General features: G+C 38.9%; 1 protein-coding gene across 2 annotated transcripts in view; it reads left to right on the forward strand.

Moving 5' to 3' along the window:
- The window catches only part of elk4 (ETS transcription factor ELK4), a 90,270-nt gene extending 69,658 nt beyond the window's left edge, over positions 1 to 20,612 (forward strand). Inside the window, exons 6-7 of one of the 2 annotated variants that reach the window (XR_007934434.1) lie at positions 1,389 to 2,147; positions 20,597 to 20,612. Coding sequence is in view for 1 of the 2 variants with exons in the window: in XM_028797137.2 (XP_028652970.1) it covers positions 1,389 to 1,487 (99 nt within the window). In the remaining variant the exon portion in view is untranslated. Of the gene's footprint in view, positions 1 to 1,388; positions 9,543 to 20,596 lie in introns of those variants that run through there. The other variant, XM_028797137.2, reaches the window with a different exon arrangement.
- Positions 20,613 to 21,034: the final 422 nt, after the last annotated feature.

Consider the following 21,034-nt stretch of genomic DNA (forward strand, 5'->3'; position numbering starts at 1 on the left):
CTTTTGATGTAGTGACCTATCACATCCTTCTCCATCAGATGATCTTCATATTTTTCAAAGAGGAGGCTCTCCATTTTTCTCTCCATGTTCAGCAGATGCTCTTATTTCTGAACTGAATGATGGGCCGGTTTCCTCACCAAAACATTTGTGATGAAAACCGTATTTCATCATTTCTAAATATATAATTTTATGATCACATACAGAATCTTCCCACTTGTGGAATGTTTCTTGTTTAAAATCACATGCCTACTACCTATATATGCCTTACATATTATATGTTACATACGCACCAGTCTGTCTGATAGCGTAAAGCATCCATCTGTTTATAGAAGGGGTGGCACAGTGCTTACTATTGCTGCCTTATAGTTCTAGTTGGGCAGCACGGTGGCGCAGTGGGTAGCGCTGCTCCCTCGCAGTTAGGAGACCTGGGTTCACTTCCCGGGTCCTCCCTGCGTGGAGTTTGCATGTTCTACCCGTGTCTGCGCGGGTTTCCTCTGGGTGCTCCGGTTTCCTCCCACAGTCCAAAGACGTGCAGGTTAGGTGCATTGGCGATTGTAAATTGTCCCTAGTATGTGCTTGGTGTGTGTGTGTGCGTGCCCTGCGGTCGGCTGGTGCCCTGCCCGGGATTTGTTTCCTGCCTTGTGCCCTGTGTTGGCTGGGATTGGCTCCAGCAGACCCCCGTGACCCTGTAGTTAGGATATAGCAAGTTGGATAATGGATGGATGGATAGTTCTAGTTATTTCTGTAGTGTTGGTGTGAATTTTTTTCCCAGGTAAACATGTCTTTGGAATATGAAAGGAAAAACATAGTGTTGGGTTAATTGTAAAGTCTAAATAGGCCCAGTGTGAGTGCGGGGTGTGTGTGTGACTGGGCTCACTGGCGTTGTGTCCAAGTTTGGTTCTTGCCTTGAACAGTGCTGACAGAATAGGCTCCGATCCACCAAGATCATTATTTAGATTAAAAATGCCAAAAATTTGTATGTTATATATAACCAACATGGCTGTTATTGGAGTCAGAAACTTTGGGAATGGAGTGTTGTAGGATTTTCTTCTTACTAATTGTTTAATTTGAAGTCAAACATTTAATCTCTGCAATCTAGCAAATAGCAAATTGTAAAGTTCTTGTGTGCGTAAAACTCAGCAGGATGTTTATTTTTCTCACAGCATTTACTGCCCTGATTTTGACATTACTGAACCAACAAGATTTGCATTCCTTGTTCTTTTTATTTGTGGAACTTGATGTTTTTCTTGAATGTGTATTTAGTGTCTATATAACTAAAATAAAAAGAAAATGTGTTCAGTAGTAGAGCAGATGCAGTAGTAATTGGTATTCTGTTGATTCACATTCATATGCCTCTGTTTTGATTGTGTGATCATATTCTGTTTCAGTTTCCATCAGTTTTCAACAACCACATGCAGTTACCTGTTTCCAATGTGGATGGATCCAATACCCCTGGACCATTGTCACCAGACCCGCAGAAGACATAGTGTGTTTTTTTTTTTTTTTTTTTTTGAACTATTCAGAATAAAGAAAAACAGGTTAAGAAATTACTAATTGTGTTAAATATGGAGTTTGCCAAAGCCAAGGCTGAACAAATTTAGTTAATCTAAAGGGCATAGTTGTGTGGCTAAATCTCTACCAGACGTGAATGGTTGGCCATACACTGTAACTTCACCCTATCATCTTTTTCAGAAGAAAATACTTTGGCAGCAACTCAGCCACATAAACCAACAGAGTTTTACAGGAGCCCAACAGGGAAAAGGAGATGGCCATAAATATATATACATGTTTTTTTTTTGCTTTTTTAATAGATTTTTAATTGCCACTTTCAAGAACAAGACATAATGGAGCATCATTTATTGATTTCTTGATCTGCAGTTTCTAATGAATTTAGACGAAAAATTGTGTGGCTTGCTTAAGACATTGACACTTTTCTTTGATGCAGCTTCTGGTCCTTGGTTCTGTGTTAGAAGATAAGACCTTCTCAGTGATGCAAATCTTGAAAAGGATGTCTAAATATGCTCAATAAGTAAAACTGAAACATTCAAGTATAAGTCTCGAAAAAGAGGGCTACTAGAAGGTTATCTACTGAGTCATAGCTGGGATTCACAACATTTTCTAGATTTATGTTGGTTCATTCCTGTGAGGTCGCTGGAAAGGGGTTTGTGGTGCTCTCGATATCTTTGCAAAAGGACGAAGGTCCAAGTCTTTGGAGTCCTGGTGCATCCTGTTTTTCTCTATGGTTACATGACATGTATGCTGTCCAGTGACCTGAGACAAAGACTGGACTTCTTTGGTACTGTGTTTCTGCGGAGAATCCTTGGGTTCCGCTGGTTTGACTTTGTGTCGAATGAGCAGTTGCTCATGGAGTTCCAAATGAGTCACATTTACCTGCATTGTGAGGGAGCGTCAGATATGGCACTTCGGCCATGTGGCACGATTCCTAGAGGGTGATCCAGCTTGAAGGATTGTCATTGTTGAGGACCCAAGCAGCTGGACCAGGCCAAGGGGGTGCCCACGTAACACCTGGCAGCAGCAGATAGATAGTCATTTCCGGAGGGTGGGACTGGACCACGTGCCTACTTGAAGGGTTGCCAACCGGGATCCCGAGCTGTTTTGTCATGTGGTGGTTGCGGCAATGTGCTGTACCAGTGCATGCTCCCCAGCCTGACCTGATTCCCTTGGCATCACTGAAGTTAGAACTCACTAACATACAGTGCCCAGCTCAGAGCATAAAGTGAAGAGGTGGCATCCATTTAAACAATTTGTAGCATGTAACCTTTTACTTTAAACATTTACTATGCAAACACAAATTTTGGGATAGGCACATTCCTACTATAATTATCAAACAATATCTGCTCCTGACAAAAATGCACATTATGTAGGTAAAAAGTCGGGAGTTAGTTTTATAAGGGAAACAAATCTTAACAAAGAATTTGTTAACCGTGACAGTTTCTCGTTATATTCATACCTCAGTAATATGGCTCCAAAATATATTTACTTCGTTTATTCCTTAATTTATTCTCATGAGAATATTAAGCAGGTAGTTTTCAGTGAATAAATGTGCATTGAGACTTATAAATAGCTAAACTGATTATAAATCAAAATCAATAACTTTTTTTGATTAGTTTTTAACTTATACATTAACTACTATTGTGTTTGATAATGTAATTATAACAGAATGGCATCGGTAACATAGGTTCAATAATAAAACAATTAGAGTTATACAGTATGTGATCAGAGTTACATGTTTAACAATAAGACAGTATAATGTTCCAGATCATTAGATATGAGAAAATGCCATATCTTAACTTGCATAAGGAATTTTTCTTTAGAGCCTCTATTCCATTTTAGAAGTCTAAGCCACCTGACTTTCTAAATAAATATAACTTAATAGGCTGGTTGAAAATGAACTTTTCAACAATAATTAATATTTTAGAGTTGGTCTGTCTAAAATCATACATTAAAAGGTCTCTTTTAATATAAAAGGTATTTGTTATACAATATGCATTTATGTTAATTGTCAAGTTTCTTCACTGTCAACATTTCAGTTGTGAAGAAGGGTATGTCGGCACACTTGGGTCTGTAAAAATACAGTCTTTACTCTCTAATGAATATAAAGGATACTGCTTTGTTGGGTTTCTTTATTTCGATTGGATCCAGCAGGCAAACTTTCGAGGTTTATTTCGATCAGCAGATTTATGTCGGCAAACTTGGGTCTGTAAAAATTCAATCTTTACTCTCTAATGAATATAAAGGATACTGCTTTGTTGGGTTTCTTTATTTTCTTTTGTCATACAATTGGAGCCCTTGTGTAGTTTGTGGGAGAAGCCTGTGCTTTTGGAGACTTTCCCACACAGTATTTCCAATATCTATAATTTTCCTGCTTGTTTTTATTTCTTTTTGTAAATTTTTTATTGTTATTTTTAATTGTGAATGTGCACTTTTATTTGCAGATGTCGATATATATATCTATGTCTACGTCTGCAGACACGCATGTATGTATGTATGTATGTATATTCATTCTTCAGTTTTTGGACATATTTAGATACTATTATCATAAATGAAATATAATTTCTTGGCTTGTTAAACTTTAAAAGAGATTATTTTGTGGAAAACATGCAGGTTTTGCATAAATCTATGCACAAAGTATTCTTGCTACAGGGTGCTCTAATTTTAACTGGATGTTATTCTTAAAAAGTATTTTTTTAACTTGTGTGTTTGTTTCTTCCTACCTAAATGTTACTCTTAAAATTATAAGGAATACTATTTTTGTAGAGAATGGTACCCAGTATTTTCAGACTTAAAATTTTTAGTGATGTATGAACAGTGGGTATAGAAAAGAATTAAAATATTCACATTTTGTTGTTTTAAAGTCTAAAATGAAAACACACGCAAAAATGCTTGTTCAGCTTTATTTACTCGATGCAACCTATAACATCTAAGTGAAAGATATAATAGCAATAGTTCAGAAAAATAATAATAAATAAAAAAACAGAATGGTTAAAGGATGCCCCCCCCCCCCCAAACAATATTCAGTCAGGTGTAAGTAATCTCCTTGTCCATTGCACACCAAGCTAATTGGCTTCCACTTGTGACCAACAGTAATCACTGCGAGTAGTTCAGCATAAACACAGCACAGTACTTGAACGTGTCACTGGAAGCAAACCATTGACTGGCAAGGCAAGGCACTTTCTAAAGATCTCAGGGATAAAGTTGTAGACAGGCACAAGTCAGGAGATGGGATATAAAAAGATTACAAAAGCTTTATCAACCCCAAGGAGCACAGTAAAGTCGATAACTAAGAAACTGGATGGAAGAGCAATGACGAAACTTGTCAGTGAGGCTACCAAGAGGCCACTTTGAAGGAGTTGCAGGACCGTGTGAATGTAACAACATTATCACAAATGCTCCATCGTTGTGGCTTGTATAGGAGGGCTGCAAGGAAATGGCCACTCCTCAAGAAAGGCCACATTAAGTCTTGTTTGAGCTTTGCCAAAATGCACCCTGAAGATTCTGAGATCAAGTGCAAAAATGCGTTATGGTTAGTTGAGACCAAAATCAACCAATTTGACCTCAACACCAGGTGGTATATCTGGCGGAAAACCAATACAGCTTACCATCCAGTGAACGGCATATGTACAGTAAAGAATGAAGGGGGAAGCATCCTGTTGTGGGGTGTTTCTTTGCAGTAGGGAATGGGGCACTAGTAGAAGGAAAATTGGACGAGGCAAAATACTGTTAAATTCTTGATGGAATTGTGCTGCCCCCTGCTAGAAAGTTGAAGATGGGAAGAAGGCTCACCTTTCATTGTGACATGACAGTGACCTGAAGCACACAGCAAAACTGACCACACAGTGGCTGAAAGAGAAAAAAGTGAATGTCCTTGCGTGGCCTAGTCACAGTCCAGACTTAAACCCTATTGACAATCTGTGGAAAGATTTTCAGTTTGCAGACGACCAGTGGTCACCATCCAGTTTGACTGAGCTTGAACAGCTCTGTAAAGAAGAGTGGGCAAATATGGCTTAGTCTAGATGTGCAAAGCTGGTATTGAAGAATCCCAACAAACTCCAAGACTGTAATTAAAGCGAAAGGTGGTTCTTTAAATTACTATTATCAATTCAAACATTATCAGGTTTTTATTTATTTATTATTTTTCCAAACTGTTGCTATTAAATCTTTGACTTGGATGTTATAGATTGCAATGCATAAACAAAGCTGAAAAAATATTTTTGTGAGTGTTTTTATTTTAGGCTGTAAAGCAACAAACTGTGAATATTTTCAAAGGGGGTGATTCTATTCTATACCCACTGTATTAAGATATAAATTTACACTAAAGTCAAAAGTTTTAAAGCATCCCATTTCTCCAGTTTTTATTAAATTTTAAGCAATTCAAGTCTAGTGAATAGCCTGAACTGGTATATTAGTAAGCAGCAAACTGCTGGAGTTACAAAAATAATGCTTAGGTTACCACAAATTGAAAATTAATGTAATTGTCTGAGTTAGACATGAAGGCCTTTTTTCAGGGAACATGTAATGGGTTATCAACATATAGGTTAACAGCAGCAATGGAAGTTAATTAAGCCAGGAAAGTTGATGCAAACAATTCCTACGGGTGTCCCATGTTTAGCAGATTAATTACAAAACCCTTTGTCTGTATGTGATGTGTTGCTATACCCTCTAAAGTATTATTTAGACAATATTGCACTGTATATTGTTATCATAATGTTTAGTAAAAGGCAATTAACAAAGAAAGACAGACTGACCACTGTCAAACTCTCAAAGTGTAGGTCTTTTAGGTAATTTGCAAAGAAAGCCAAGGGGTCAGTTAGTAGAGTTTCCTATACCATCAATGGGAACTCTGAGAAGAAGAGGAAGCCACACAGAATCAGACAACAGGTTTCTGAAAGTGTGATAGGCGCCTCACAGCACAACAGCTTCAAGTTGGCTCTGAGGCTAGGGATCTGCACTGGCAATCGGAAGGTTGCCAGTTCGAATCCCGTAAATGCCAAAAGGGACTCTGCTCTGTTGGGCCCTTGAGCAAGACCCTTAACCTGCAATTGCTGAGCGCTTTGAGTAGTGAGAAAAGCGCTATATAAATGCAAAGAATTATTATTTTTATTATAAGCAGAGTGATCGAAGTAAGCAAGCATCACTTGACTTTTGAGCTGCAGTTTTGACAGGTTGAGCAGCAGTAAGAAAGTAATTTCTAAAATGGTGAAAGGTTTTAAAACATCCCCATGTTTCCAGTTCTTATTGACATTTACGCAGGTTAGATAGATAGATAGATAGATAGATAGATAGATAGATAGATAGATAGATAGATAGATAGATAGATAGATAGATAGATAGATAGATAGATAGATAGCGCAGTGTACTCTAAAATTAAAGCATAGAAAGTTAGACTTACTTCTGACACTGTTAAGCTGTGCTTGAAGCTTTTATCCTGCGAGGTGCTACTGGCTCTTAGAAAGTTGTCTTCTGATTATTCTTTCTGATTACTTGTTCCCAGAAGAAGGGCAATTTTATATAATTCTGAAAATTACATTATTTTTCAGCTTTTGGGAACCTGAAGTTTGTTTTTTTTTTTTATATATATTCAGATTGTTTACTGCTTAACTTTGTACCATTTCAGATTTTCCGCTGCACTTCAACTGGGTACATTTCAATAACAATTGGAAACATGGGGGTGCTGTTTGACCAGTAGTGTATAAATTTATCAAGTAAAAGAAAGAAGATGCCTCAGTCCTGTAAGAGCCAGGTAAATGGATCACTCAAAACATCAGAATTTCTTTTCTGCTGATGAGGAATAGGCTGTTGGAAAATATAACTAGAAATGGTTTAGCCATTTGATCATTTGACATTATACAGGTCAGTGGAATTAGAAAGCATAAGCAGACTGCCTGACCATGAAAATCTGATTCCCCTGCCATATGCCTGTTCATGCTGCCTTGGATTTCACATTTTTAAATTTTTTTTAACTTAAAGAAAGACTGAGTAAGTTCTGCCTGCAGTTGATCTTTTAATTCTCTGTTTTCAAAAGAAAATACTCACTTTATTATAATACAGGGTTGAATATACCTAATGCTTCAGAATCCCAAATGTTTTGAACACTGACATGACGCCGTAAGTGGAAAATTCCTAACCGGTTGGCCAGTTCCCTGACAAGTGACAAGTAGCCGATATAAACTGACGAAAAACTAAAAACATTCTCCAGTGCAAATATGCAACCCTGGCCCTGTTAAAAGGGAACTAAACTACAGTCAGTACATCATATTCATTACTTGTGAGGTTTAAGATGTTTGTCATGTTATATTAAACAGTTCTGTGGTATGAATTATTATACACACAAGTTGTCATTTAGCTTGTTTGCCTACATTTCCCTACTTGATCATGGGAGTCCCCAAAATATCTCATGCATAGCATATTTTTATCAATATGCTGCTGCTGGAGTATGTGAATTTCCCCTTGGGATTAATAAAGTATCTATCTAAATACTGTATTCCAATATCCAAAATATCCAAAATACTTCTGATCCCAGGTATTTCAGATTAGGTATACTCAACCAGTACTACTGATAATTCATAGTTTGTTTGAGGAAAAAGAAGCTTTACTTGTAGAATGAATGTTCCATAATAGCAATTCATTATGAAATCCAATTATTGCCAGAAGGGATCCTACTCTGTTGGGCCTTTGATCAAGGGTATTGTACCATTAATGGCTGACCCAGCACTCTGACCCCCAAAGGTCATGTGAAAAGGCAATTTCACTGTGGAGATTAACAAAGTATATCAAATACAAAAAATTAAATTTTTTCAGGCTACTAAATTAGGAGCACCTAAGAAAAAAACTTCACTTACAAAATAATGTAAACTATCAAAACGAATGAAAGATTTCATGCTTTATTAAGTAGAGGTAAGGACACATTAAGTTTTAAATGAATAAGTTATAATGTGGGTGTGAACTTTTCCTTTAGCTTTAAACATTTTCAAATAGTGCTGCCTTTAATTAACTGCTGAAGTTATTTTTATAACTACATTAATTTGAATGGGTAAAATTCTGTAACAGTCTTCTTTAACATATATTTTAAAAAGTGTATTACAAATATATGGGCCATTTGTAAATGAGGAAAATGCTTCATATTTTTACAACATCTTAATTTAGACATTTTAATAACAAGTATATTATAGGATATGATCTTCTATTTTTCTCAAAATAAATATTTTTTTAAGGGAATCTCTTTGAAAAACTTAGAAACCACTACCATGTTTGGGTGAAGTTTAAAAGTCAGCAGAACATTTTAACTTTTCTGTATTTCACCCTGAAAATTTCTGAAACAAACAATGAAATGTTCTATTAGTTTTCACAGTTTTAACAAACTGTTATTTACATTGAGGGTCCGAGATCATTGCTCTGCCCACGTAAGGCATGTCGATTGGATAGTCCGTCATAGTTGAGCCAAGAAGACAGCGGTTCTGCTCGCCAGAAACCTGCCACGTCACAGCTTCACTCCCCACCACTGACTTTGTAAATGATATCCAGCAAATCATGTAACCGGCCTGTACTCCAAAAATGGACAGAGAAGTAAGTAGACTCTTTTAGTTCTTTTGGGATGGATTTGATCAGAAAATGTGCCATACACAAAATAAGTTTGCCCTTATCAAATTAATTGCACTCATTTGTAAAGACAATACCTATTGCCTGTTATCTCTATTAAATATGGTCTTGGGATGATAGGAGCTGTTTTATAACAAAAAATACTTTTCTGCAGCTGACGGCATTTATATTTCATAGTCCAGTCTTTGTTCTAAATACAAAAATGGGGAATTAAAAGGGTTCATTTGTATTTTGCTTTAGAAATAAATAACTGACAATTGTTTCTCGCTTGCTGATATTTTCACCTGCAGTGGCATCTTTTTTGTTTTCTGCATTTCTAATGTTTACATAAATGTCTTTCAGATATGTGTGGAGGGGAAAGGGGTGTACAAAAGAGCTATATTGTAATATGGGACAAATAAATGTACTGTTTGGTAAAATAGAAATTCTCCCTTCTTTATTCTTGATTGAGCTAGGACTATGCAAACAAGATAAAGAAAACACAGGATTCTGAAGTGTAACGCCTAGTCAGCCTCCTGTTTTCTTTTAAATCTCAAAGGCATCCATTATAGGTCACAGCGTTCTCTACTGGCTTTCAGCCCAAAGACAACATGACACTGTTAAAACTTGTTCACAGCAGGCAAGTTTTTAAATGGGAATAGGACTAGTTTACCTTCAACTATCTGACGGCAATGTTTCTGTGGTTTCTACCCTTACCAGTGCCTGTATGCAGTCTGAACATTCTTCCCGTGTCAGTCAGATTTGTTTTTTCTTTTTAGTGTGTTGATTGCCTCCAACATCTCAACAATTTAGTAACTGGATTAAATAATAAGCCTAAACTGGCCTGGTAGATGAATGTGTATGCGCCACGATATCATCCTGTTTAGGCCTGGTTCCTGTCTTATTCTAGCTGCAGTGAAGATTGGTGTCTGTGTGTGGGACTGGATGGGCAGATGGATGTACCGTCATGTACAGTATTTATTATCAAAACAAGAAACTTGCAAACAGGTTTATAGTGCATCCGGAAAGTATTCACAGCGCATCACTTTTTCCACCTTTTGTTATGTTACAGCCTTATTCCAAAATGGATTAAATTCATTTTTTTCCTCAGAATTCTGCACACAACACCCCATAATGACAACGTGAAAAAAATTTACTTGAGGTTTTTGCAAATTTATTAAAAATAAAAAAACTGAGAAATCACAAGTACATAAGTATTCACAACCTTTACTCAATACTTTGTCGATGCACCTTTGGCAGCAATTACAGCCTCAAGTCTTGTTGAATATGATGCCACAAGCTTGGCACACCTATCCTTAGCCAGTTTCGCCCATTCCTCTTTGCAGCACCTCTCAAGCTCCATCAGGTTGGATGGGAAGCGTCGGTGCACAGCCATTTTAAGATCTCTCCAGAGATGTTCAATCGGATTCAAGTCTTGGCTCTGGCTGGGCCACTCAAGGACATTCACAGAGTTGTCCTGAAGCCACTCCTTTGATATCTTGGCTGTGTGCTTAGGGTCGTTGTCCTGCTGAAAGATGAACCGTCGCCCCAGTCTGAGGTCAAGAGCGCTATGGAGCAGGTTTTCATCCAGGATGTCTCTGTACATTGCTGCAGTCATATTTCCCTTTATCCTGAGTAGCCTCCCAGTCCCTGCCGCTGAAAAACATCCCCACAGCATGATGCTGCCACCACCATGCTTCACTGTAGGGATGGTGCCAAATTTCCTCCAAACGTGACGCCTGGCATTCACACCAAAGAGTTTAATCTTTGTCTCATCAGACCAGAGAATTTTCTTTCTCATTGTCTGAGAGTCCTTCAGGTGCCTTTTGGCAAACTCCAGGCTGTGCCTTTTACTAAGTAGTGGCTTCCGTCTGGCCACTCTACCATACAGGCCTGATTGGTGGATTGCTGCAGAGATGGTTGTCCTTCTGGAAGGTTCTCCTCTCTCCACAGAGGACCTCTGACAGAGTGACCATTGGGTTCTTGGTCACCTCCCTGACTAAGGCCCTTCTCCCCCGATCGCTCAGTTTAGATGGCCGGCCAGCACTAGGAAGAGTCCTGGTGGATTCGAACTTCTTCCACTTATGGATGATGGAGGCCACTGTGCTCATTGGGACCTTCAAAGCAGCAGAAATTTTTCTGTAACTTTCCCCAGATTTTGTGCCTCGAGTCAATCCTGTCAATGAGGTCTACAGACAGTTCTTTGACTTCATGCTTGGTTTGTGCTCTGACATGAACTGTCAACTGTGGGACCTTATATAGACAGGTGTGTGCCTTTCCAAATCCTGTCCAATCAACTGAATTTACCACAGGTGGACTCCAGTTAACCTGCAGAAACATCTCAAGGATGATCAGGGGAAACAGGATGCACCTGAGCTCAATTTCGAGCTTCATGGCAAAGGCTGTGAATACTTATGTACATGGGATTTCTCAATTTTTTTATTTTTAATAAATTTGCAAAAATCTGAAGTAAACTTTTTTCACGTTGTCATTATGGGGTGTTGTGCGTAGAATTCTGAGGAAAAAAATGAATTTAATCCATTTTGGAATAAGGCTGTAACATAACAAAATGTGGAAAAAGTGATGCGCTGTGAATACTTTCCGGATGCACTATAATTGAAGGCCATACGATTTATAGTAAATTTGCAGCAATAATTATAAGACAAGTCCAGAATCATGCATGAGACAAAGTCCATCCTTAGAGTATTTAGTAATCTTCTGTCTCTGGTGGCCTGAAACGATTTGGCAACATGTATAAAAAAAAATCAAGTTTACAAAATGTTAATGTATGAAATTTTATTACTACATCAGAAAACATTATGTAAAATAATTGCATTTATTAAATTTTGCAAGCAACGCATTGAAATGGATTAGATAGAACTGATAATCCAGTGTTGCATTGAGTGGGAGCCTATCTGAACAGTACCAGTTGCAAGGCACATACGGACTCAGTCCATACTGTAGGGCCCATTTATGCACACACCTACTGTATATGCAGCCAACTTACAGTTACCGATCAAACCGACACACATATTTTGGATTCAGGATGAGTGCCCACACAGACTGCAACCAGGAAGGGCATTTCACAGAGCACACTTATGAAATCAAGATTTGGCTGAGTACGTTTTGCTTGAATTAGTGTAACCTTGCAATTTCGGATCAAATCAGTTTTAGTAACAAAGTGTTTTTTTTTTCTTAACTCAACTAGAGCTAAGAAAATCCATGACAATGTGCTCACTCGTGATATTTAAAGAGCCTTGAGGATCGATCATCAGGAACATCAGTCGTGACTCAGAAAGACACACGGGAGATTGAAGAATAATGTCCATTACTTTAAGTGTGAAGTCCAAGGAGTGTATGGTGTATTGTGGGATATAAGGGGCATAAGTTATTGTTTATCCTGTTTAGAGTTTTTTTTTAATTGAAATAATATAGAATATGACATAAAAGAGAGAAAGGGTGGTCTTTTCAGCTGCCAGAGAAGAAGGAAAAAATACATAAATCTGTAACAACAAAAAAAGAAAATGCACTAATAAGAAAGTGAGTGAGACTGCAAGGCAAACAATAGCTAGCTGATTAAATGCCTAGCACGTCATAGTTCTAAATGTTTGCATTAAATAATTGAATGATATTGGCACACATTTTAAAATGCTCCCTTGGAATTGCACTGTTTGATTGTAAGCCTTCTAGCGTGCGATTGCCATACTGAAAGCATCCCGATACCATGTGTTCAGTGGCAACGGGAATGGTGTGGAAGTGCACTTGGCATCAAGCGAGAATTAAACACAAGAACATACATCATAATGACTGGAATGTACATTTCTGTGCAATTATACAGAATGCTTGTAGCAGCCAAAAAAATGATGCAACTTAAGGGGCACAAGGGATGATGAGGACTTTGAACCTCAATTCCTGCCGAGGGGCTTACCATGGATCTCAATGAGTGAGGGCCATACACATCACCATCATTTAAAAAGCACTTACCTTGTACGTCAATGTTATGGAATGATCTGTGGTTTCATAGCCAACCTCAACAGTACTGCCGTTGGCGTTATTTGCACAGGATTGCAGTCTGTTGTACCTATGATGTCTGAGAAGTCCAAAGAACAGGAGTGTCAAACTCGGGTCCTGGAGATCCACGGTGGCGGCAGGTTTTCATTCCCGGCACTTCATTAGTACACAAGTAGTGCTGTAAGTGGAACCTACTTCTTTTGCTTTAATTGACTTGCATTTAAGACGCAGTATCCTTAATTGTCTCTTTTTTTTTTCCTTAAAGGATAAATTTGGTATTTTTCAAGCCAAAGTTATTTCTTCACAATCATGCTGTATATTAATTTGCCACATAAAACTGTTCTAAAGTGAAGAATTTTTAATGCATTTTAAAAATATCCAGCCTGTTCTTGGATTTGGAGGTTAAGGGTCTAGGGTCCAAATATGATACAGTAAAGGTTTCAATTTTAGAAAGTGTGCTTTCTGTGTTTCTGAGGCATGCTTGTGACAACAAAAGTAAACTGGAAGTAATACATTGTATCACAGAAGTTTGGTACTGTTCAGTTGTCTGTGCACAGCTCCATCACGGGTGGACTTTTGACATTTTCCACAGTTGCACTAGCAGTTCACCAAAGTTCTGTAGCTTCAGGGTGCTTACTAGCTTGCTTTCGTCTCAGCAGCTCTGTTTGTTCAATAGGTATATTCTGCCATAACTTGTAATAAATAATGGCCCACACAAAAGTTGAAGAGCTGCAAAGAGCTGCTAGTATGCCCTGAAATCATCTGATTTGAGGACACATCTTCCATGATTCAAAATGTGTGCCAGAGCCGTGGCACATGTGTACTCAAATCCTATTATTTTGTCTGCATGCTGAATCACATACAGATACAGTGGCTTACCGACAGATGCACACTCAAATCATATGGTGGTTATTTTTTTTCCCTGGACAGCACCTGCTTATAGCCTATTACAGCCTATTATTGTGTTGTTATTTTAGCGTGGTGGTGAAGAGTGCACATAAGAGTTTTGTTTTACTTTGTAAATATAATTAATCTGAACTGAACCGATTACACTGCATTACATTTTCAATAGTCTTAGTATATGACATGTAGTTGGCCTTGGGTCTTTCAAATATCTAAGTACATGGTCTCTGTCAGCACTCAGCTTTATGCACTTTTCTGTGGCATGTCATGTACAGTATGAAACAGACCTAAACCACGATAAAACAAATTCAGGAATCTTAAAATTCAATAACTGGTTTGTAACACGTGATAAGTCACTCTTGCTGAAGATATAGTGATAAGGAAACAGCTGAGGGCAAAATTTCTGAGTGTTCATAAAACTTACTAACCTTTACTGATTCTTCTCACTAGACATTTACTTAAAAGACCTTCTCTTTCCGGGCCCACAACTGAAATAACTGGTGCACCGAAAAATGCTTTAGACTTGTCTATGATCTTCTTCATCACAAGTAGGGAAAGACGGAGTTCTTGTAAATGTGACTTGTTTTTCAGTGATTATTGTCTACTACTTTATGATGCGTGGGCAATCTCAAAACACAGATCATCATTTAAGAATATTCCTGGCTTGTGTTAGGGAAAAAAAAATCTCAATTTCTGATCCTTCTTGAACTTCAGTTCACTTTGGCAGTGGACTACAAAAGCTCTCTAGCCTCCAAGTATACAAGAAACATATTTATTAAAAATGTCTAAGGAGCATGCCATGCTACATGTTAGTCCTGTACTGTAATCACAGATAAACTAATAATTCTTTGTTCAGACAATGCTTTTATACATATGAAAATACAAGAACATTTTTAGTATACAGCTGTAGTATTAATGTTTAGGTTAGAAACTAGGAAAATCTAAACATGAAAAATAGAATATAGCCATGGTGCTGGGTTTCAAGGTCGGAGGCTGCATTCTAGGAAAGTATCTTCATACTTTAAACCAGAGAGACAAAAGTCAGGATAAGTGCCTTTCTTATATTCGTAATCTTATGGCACTCTCTTAAGGCTAACTTTAAGTTAGCTGCATCCTTTTGGAACAGTTGCTTATTTACAATATCTTCAAAACCCTGTCAGTCTAAGAGACCAAGATACCAGAGTATTACAAAAAGATTTTCTCCAACACTTGAAAATAGATGCAAGCTTTAAGTCTTTTGTTTTAACCATTTGGACTGGTACCTCATAGATGACATAGCTTCTTTAGTGTTATGTTTATCCCTGGAAAAATGAGCCAAAACCATTTTATTTTGTGATTACGTGTAACTGAAACATCAACATAAATACAGTGGGAAAGCCAATGTCTATTGTCCACTGTTGTACTGATGCAGATTTAGTACACATCCTTCATGTGATAAGTTTTGAAACAGTCACCAACACAGAGCCTGATAGTACAATCAGGACAGTGCAAGTGTGTTTGTTTGCACACTTGTGTTTTTTCTGTTGCATGCTGTGAAAGATATAGGCACTGTCGACCCCTTGAACCCTCAGACCAGACATCAGACACCAGATAAAAGTCCAAATATAATATTTATTAGGACAATAATGTGCACAAAGCACCCTCCTCTCCACAATACTTAATAAATCAATAATCCAATAATCACAATCCTCCACTCCCAGACGCGTTGCCACCCATCCACCCAGCTCAGCTCACTCGTCTGGGTTTCCCACAATCCTTTTGTAGTCCTTGACCCGGAAGTGGTTCTGTCCCTCAGTCCATGTGACTTTCTATCACTTCTGGGTCAGTTAAAAACTTCTCCTTTTCTTCAGCCCGGAAGTGTATCGTTTCTTCCGTTCCCGTGACTTGGAAATACTTCTGGGCTATACGGAAAGCATAAATCACTGGGCCTCCCTGCAGCGACTCCTGGCGGCCCCCATGGTATCCAGCAGGGCTGTGCATTAAAACTCCAAGGTCCATGAGGCCCTGCTGGAATTCGGGGCACCTCCATGTTGCAGGGAGGGCTCCATCTGGCGGCCTGGGGGTATTGGCCAGACTGTATGGCCGGCAATCCCTCACAATGCACATGAGATGGTACAATGTCTGTGCCTGAACCGCACGACTGACGCACCCATTGTGTTACTGATATGTTGCGAACATTGATTAGGTGTCTTACGTCTTTCTTATCCTTGCACTTGATCAGAATCATTTTGCACCTCAGTGAAGCTTTATGTCACCAAAGTCACCAGGCCTATCATGGTGGTTGAGTCGTACAGTGCTGTGTGCTTCAGTTTCGCTATCCTGTTTAACATCTGATGACCAATTCACATAATCATCATCACTATCACTCAATTCGAGCAATTGTTCAGTTTGTTTGTTCTAAAACTGTCTTTACAGCTTTTCATTTACCATTGCATTTTTTTATGAAGGCTCTGTCCCACTCATGGATACTGATTACATGAATACAATTTCCCATTTCAAATTAATGTATACTATTTCTGGGGGTTAGGAACTTTAACTTGGAAAAATGCAAAACTTATTCTTTGGCTTTTGAACAGTACAGTTATTCTGTACAGTCTGGAGTGGAATAAAGTGCAGGAGTGGTCACTAAATAAATTCAATAGGAGAAAAAATTCTGGCCCCAAACTATTCTTTGCTTGCTTCTTCCATGTCCAAAAACAGCATCCAATGGTAATTCCCCGATAAAGCACAAGTGCGATCACTAAATAAAGCTCTCCAATGGGAAACTTTTCAAAATGAAGCAGCCTAGTCTTGCCCTGCATAAATAGGGAATAAGTGCAAAATTTGGCAGGGACAGGTCCCATGGTGTGGACTTGTATTCCAGACAAACATTCATTCGGCTTTATGTGTGTGATGTTACTTCTCACCATACAGATAGACAATCTACCCATTTTAGAATGTTTGCAAGGATGATATTGCTGTCCAGAAGAGCACTTTGTGCTTTGTATGGCCTCTATAAAGGTGATGCTCCATACTTTACTATAGAAATGTGGTTATCAGGTAGATGTTGGGTTTTGTTTAAGCCGTCATATACAGTATTGCTTTCTACTAATTCTAAAAATGTTGTATTTAGACTCTCTAGCCCCTACAGCATTCTCCCTTGCATTCCTTATTAAAAAAATCTTCTCAATGCTGGTTTTTCCTTTAACTTGGACAAGTTCCATTCTTAAAAAGTAATCTTCGCCTACCTTCACTAGTTTTGTTATGTTGTTCAAATTATAATTCCAGTTGTGCTAAAGTTCACAGTCACAAAGTGTGGTATGTGATAAAATTTCTCAAGAATTAGCAGTGCAGCCTCTTGGACGCATCATACTGGATTCAAATCTTACTTCAGGTCGCCAAGTGAAATTTGCATTTCCTCCCCATGTTTACATGGGGTTTTCACCAAGAGTCCAGTTTTTTTCTCATAGGTTTAAGTTTTTTGTGTGGTGTTAGTCAGGGATTCTAAATTAGTAACATTTCCACTAACGTAGTTTCTGCTAAGTACCAGCTGCTGTTGCAACCTTGAACTGGATGATCCAGGTTTGAGAATGTTGCTACAATCACAAAGGTAGGAATTTTTTTGTTTTATTGTGACGCACATTGCACAGGGCTCTATGACTTGTACCACAAGTAGTACCAGAAGCCTGCCTTAATCACACAGCTATAAAACAGGAATGCTGCTAAGCAACACTTCATGGCAGAAAAATCCACAAATGATGTGAAAATGTTTATATAGTTTAGCGAAACCAGAGACATAATATGATAAACAGATTTTAATGTGATGATGCATGTGATGATTACCCGATTTCTGTTAATCCATTCCTTTCCTGAATCCTTTTTTCCTTTACTGCTTGTCCAGCACTACTGAATGTAAAACAAGTATCAAAACTGCAAGGCACACTTATGTATACCGTCACGTTTGACCATACCAGAACTATGATTTCCATTTCCTATGACAGATGGCCTCTTGTTGGCAAGGCTTCAATTACTCATATGTAGTTTGCACTTAACATATGTATTCATTTAAAAAGTAGTTTCCATGTAACATCCACTTATAAAGGACTGTAAATCTCTACAGTGTGTTTTGCATGGATAGTACATTTTGCAATAATGTATGCGGGCACCAACATCAACAATTCAAAAGAAGTCTAGGAAATTGTTTCTATGTGCAGGTTGAGACATCAAATTTCACCTGTTTCAGCAAGGCAGGATAAACTATAAATATATTGTACCAAGCAAAACAATGTATACCCTAGAGTTTAAGAATAATTTAAACTGTGTAAAATTTCAATGTAATGTGCGCCCGACACATTCACTGCCAACAATGGAAACTGGTGAAGAAGTTATATAGGGTTTTAACAATGTTTTCATTAAGGATTGTGAGAAGTTCCATCCGCTGCTGTTGTCCATATGGGATTAGTATCTTTATCCTACATCTGTGTGTGGTTTTCTCTCACATCCCCAAAGACATGGGTCAGGTTGACTGGCAATTCTAAACTGGCCCTGTGTAAGTGTGGGTGTGTGCATGAGTGGGTCCATTGGTGGTCTGGTATGACGTCCAGGGTTGGTTCATACCTTACTTCTAATACTGCTGCTGGGGCAGAAGCCTGTTCCAACGCAAAACTGGATCAAGGCGATCTGAAAGTGTTACAAAACCTCCTGATGGCTGCTGACCAGGGCTCTCCATCACTCCTTATCCTCCTGGACCTTACAGCTGCATTTGATACGGTAGATCATAATATTCTCCTTCATCATCTTCACTATACAATTGGACTTTCTGGCTTTGCTTTTGAGTGGTTCAAATCCTATCTTATAGTCAGGACCGAGTATGTGGCCTTGGGGGATGCTAAATCTCATACCCACACGGTCACCTGTGGAGTCCCACAAGGATCAGTCCTTGGGACGACCCTCTTTAATATCTATATACTACCCCTGGGTCACATCATCCGCAAGCATGGAGTTTCAGTCCATTGCTATGCCAATGATACGCAGCTCTATGTGAGACTGGATTCAACTTCTCTTACACCTTCATCAACTTTTTCCTCTTGCTTGGATGAGATTGAGACCTGGATGTCCAAGAACTTCCTCAAGCTGAACAGCACCAAAACTGAAGCTCTTTTAATTGGCATACCCCATCAACTTCGTTCCTCTGCAAATCGTATTTCCTTTTCTAACCGTATCATTACCCTCTCCCCTTCTGTTACAAATCTGGGTGTCAAGTTAGACTTCCATCTGTCATTTGATATACATATCCATCACCTTTGTAAAATTGCATTCCTTAATCTCCGAAACAGCCAAACTCCTTCCCTACCTCTCCCTCTGTGATGCTGAAAAGCTGATTCATGCCTTTGTCTCATCCAGACTGGACTATTGTTGGGTATCCCGATGAGGAGTGCATTACAAGAGCCTTCAAAAGCTCCAACAAATTCAAAATAGTGCTGCAAGAATCCTGATGAGGGTGCGGAGATATGAACATCTCACCAATCCTTTGGTCACTTCATTGGCTCCCTTTCCATCTCCATATCAAATACAAACTCTGTTTGTTTACTCACCAGTGTATCCATGGAACTGCTCCACAATATCTTAAAGAACTCCTTTTATTATAATCCACTACAAGAAACCTCCGTTTTACAAATACCCACTGCCTTCGCCCCCCTGTGACCAAACTTCATACAATGGGAGACCGAGCCTTTGCAGCTGCTGCTCCACAGCTCTGGAATGCCCTACCAGAGAGCCTGAGAACAGATTGTGGGCTGTTTTAAAAAACAGCTAAAGACTTTTCTATTTAAGAAGCTCATTAACGAGAATGCTATAACTGTTGTTTTATCTCTTGTTTTTATCTTGCCTTGCCTTTGTTTAATATTTTTATGTTGTACTTTGAGAATTACTGCTAATGTAAAGTGCCCCTATAAATAAAAAGCATTATTATTACTTTACAAGATGCTAAATTCAGAGCTTCACTCACTTTCAACCTCTGTACCAATGTGCCCCATTAAACCAATCAGTATATCCATCCATTTTCTAAGCTGACATGTAGGGCAGTTTAGGAACTAACCTTAGATGGGATGCCAATCCCTCATGCTCACTCATGTGCCTACAACAGGGCAGTAACATTATAAGAACCACCTAAGAACTCAGAGGATATCCATTTGAATACAAAACTGTGCAAACCCATACATACATCTATCTATCTACATACATACATACAGTATATATATATTAATATACACACTACAGTTTGGGACAGATTTCAAAGAAATACACAACAAATAAATGAAACGTATGTTTATAAAATGTCTTCGCGGAGTCAGTGGAGGCTCTGATCGGGGCACGCGAGAGACTAAGCGAGGAGTCTGAGTGTCTGGGCTTGCGAGTGTCCTGGATAAGAAACAAGATCCAGGCCTTTAATGACCTCTTGGGCACAGCCATCAGCAGTGTTTCTGTCTGTGGAGAGCATGTCAGCCTTGTTGAGAGGTTTACTTACCTGGGCAGTGACATTCATGTCTCTGGTGACTCTTCCTATGAAGTCAGTAGACGGATTGGGAGAGCATAGGGGGGTCATGAGGTCACTGGAAAGGGGTATGTGGCGCTCCAGATATCTATGCAAAAGGATGAAGGTCCAAGTCTTTAGAATCCTGGTGATCCTGTCTTGCTATATGGTTGTGAGAAATGGATGCTATCTAGTGACCTGAGATGAAGACTGGACTTCTTTGGTACTGTGTCTCTCCGGAAAATCTTTGGGTACCACTGGTTTGACTTTGTGTCGAATGAGCGGTTGGTCATGGAGTCCTGAATGAGGCACATTACCTGTATTGTGAAGGGGCATCATTTACGGCACTACGGCCATGTGGAGTGTTTCCCCGAGGGCCATCCAGCTCATAAGATCCTCATTGTTGGGGACCCGAGAGGCTGGACTAGGCCAAGGGGTCACCCACGTAACACCTGGCTGCGGCAGATAGAGGGTCACTTCCGGAGGGTGGGACTGGACCGCGCATCTGCCTGG

The sequence above is a fragment of the Erpetoichthys calabaricus genome, chromosome 3 (genome assembly GCF_900747795.2).
Source record: "Erpetoichthys calabaricus chromosome 3, fErpCal1.3, whole genome shotgun sequence".
Lineage (NCBI taxonomy): Eukaryota > Metazoa > Chordata > Cladistia > Polypteriformes > Polypteridae > Erpetoichthys > Erpetoichthys calabaricus.